Source organism: Pteropus vampyrus, unplaced genomic scaffold (genome assembly GCF_000151845.1).
Source record: "Pteropus vampyrus isolate Shadow unplaced genomic scaffold, Pvam_2.0 Scaffold90, whole genome shotgun sequence".
Classification (NCBI taxonomy): Eukaryota; Metazoa; Chordata; class Mammalia; order Chiroptera; family Pteropodidae; genus Pteropus; species Pteropus vampyrus.
The window spans coordinates 1527730-1529943 of NW_011888871.1; the positions used below are offsets into that span (position 1 = coordinate 1527730).

The following is a 2214-nucleotide window of genomic DNA, read 5'->3' on the forward strand; positions in this document are numbered from 1 at the left end:
CAAGCTGCGCCTGAAAGCCACCAATGACATCGGGGACAGCGAGTTCAGCGCAGAGACAGAGGCGGTAACCACCCTGCAGGACGGTGAGCAAGCCGGGGCCACTTCCCAGCTGCTGCCCCTGCACCCCGACTCGTTGGCTCCTTGAGAGAGGCCCCGCTTCCACCTTGAGCTAGGAAGGGTCACCCAAGGGGCAGTGGCAGTCAGTTAGTGACAGACCGCAGGAGCCCTCCTGTGCAGCCTATGTGGACCAGGCCTTGAAGGGTTTCCGACGGAAGAGAGCGGCTTCCGACCCCCCACGCCCGTCAGCACCCCAGAAACTGAGTACCTTACAGGGCCGTTAACGTCACGGGGTCCCTGGGTTTTAGGAGGTTCTCCATTTTCCTCGCCAGTCTTTCCAGACTGGCCGTTCGACAGAAGCAGTTAGTGATGGAAGGGAGACCCCCAGGAGCTCGGCGGCCTTGCCCGCCGCCTCCCGCTCGGAGGAGCTGGGCCTGCAGGCCCGTCACGGTTTTGAGTGATGCTGCTGCCAGGCCCGGAGCGAGCGGGAGGCGGCGTCGGCCAGCACGGCCGGGCGGACAGGCTCAGGACGAGAGGGACTGCTGTGCTGTCTCGGCCCGGTGCAGACCCGAGCACCCAGCGGCCAGCAGCACCGTGCGGTCATCCCCGACCCTGCCCCACAGCGCTGTCTCCCGACACCCGCCCGCACCTCCCGCCCGCACCTCGCGGCCTCAGTCCCGCTTTCTGTAGCCTGAGAGCTCAGTCTCTCCAGCAGAGGGCTCACGGGACCTCCAGGACCCAGCAGAGGGCTCAGGGGACCTCCAGGACCCAGCAGAGGGTTCTGGGGACCTCGAGGACCCAGCAGAGGGCTCAGGGGACCTCGAGGACCCAGCAGAGGGCTCAGGGGACCTCCAGGACCCAGCAGAGGGCTCAGGGGACCTCCTCGCTCCTCGGCAACATGCAGGTCATTTCGCTGCAGAGCAGAGCCCTCCAGGCCAGTGTCCCTGATGTAGGACGGGCCTGGGCCCGGCCGTGCTCTCCGGGGGCCCGCAGCCCGGACGGGCCGGGAGGAGCGGAGGGACTGACCCTGGAGAAACTAGGGTCATCTTCTGTGGCTCCTGTTTTAATCTTGTATCTAAGCCGGCTGTGGTAGCGTTTGGGATGAAGCGCTAATTCCTAGAAGGCAAACAGCCAGCTGCCTTTGCCACGTCTCTACGGAAACTGTGGGAGCAGGACATTCAGGCTTCCGCCCCCCCTCCCCCCTCACCGGCTCAGGCAGAAGGGCCCCTTCAGGCCTCCCCAAGGCCTCCCTCAATCCTTTGATATTCAAATCTCTTCTGCTCCTATCTTGTTATCTCTCTTTCCAGAGCTTCGCAGTTGCTCTTTGCAGTTGATCTGCATCGTGTTTGCATTGTGTTTGATTTGCATTGTCTCCAGTCCAGCTCTCTGCTGAGACCTGCAGGCTAGAAGCCTCCGGGCCTTGGGGAGCCCTGTGTGGGGAGGGGTCATTTGAGTGAGTGGCTGGTTCTCGTGGGGGAGGAAAAATAACTTTCCTTCTTCCCTTCTAAATTCTCTGGCTGGCCTAATGATCCCGTTGACATGAGACAGGTTACTAGGAGAAAATGGCCGACTGTATTACACCTGAGCATCCGGGGGGCGGGGCCCCGAGGCTGACTCTGACGCTCAGGCTTGTGTGCTGTTCTGGAGTAAGCAGGGGGGCCGGGGGCTGGGACTTCAGAGGGGACGTAGGCGCGTCACAGGCCAGTGAGACAGAGCACACATGTGGCCAAAGGGTTCCCGCCCGGCCGCCCAGACACGGAGTGAGCCTGACGAGCGCTTCGCGGGTTCCTGGGTGCCTGCCACTCAGCTGAGGGGTGCTCCATGCCCCGAGCAGGCCTTTCTGTCTGCATTCCTTTAGACAAGCGGGGGGCGGGGAGACGTTAAAGAGTCTCGAGTTTTCTGTTTCTTAAACATTCACCAGCTGAAAATAATCAATATCCCAAAAAGGCATAATTTGGGTGGCAAACTCTGCTTCCTCTTATTACGGTGTTAGGACGTCGAGTCACCCCCGTCATCACGATCAAGGTGGTCGGGGGAGCTGGATGCGGGGCTCCAGATGGACCCGCGGGAGGCCCAGGGCCTGCACCAGAGAGCTGTCCCGGAGGCAGGACTGGGCACTGGGGCGGGGGTGACACGCACACGCCCCAGGAGCCGGGA

The 2214-nt window shown here is 62.3% G+C and overlaps 1 protein-coding gene across 1 annotated transcript in view; it reads left to right on the forward strand.

Moving 5' to 3' along the window:
- SDK1 (sidekick cell adhesion molecule 1) overlaps window positions 1–2214 on the forward strand; it is a 200020-nt gene that overhangs the window by 138540 nt on the left and 59266 nt on the right. The window contains 1 exon segment of the mRNA XM_023532757.1: window positions 5–83. Coding sequence (XP_023388525.1) covers window positions 5–83 — 79 coding nt within the window.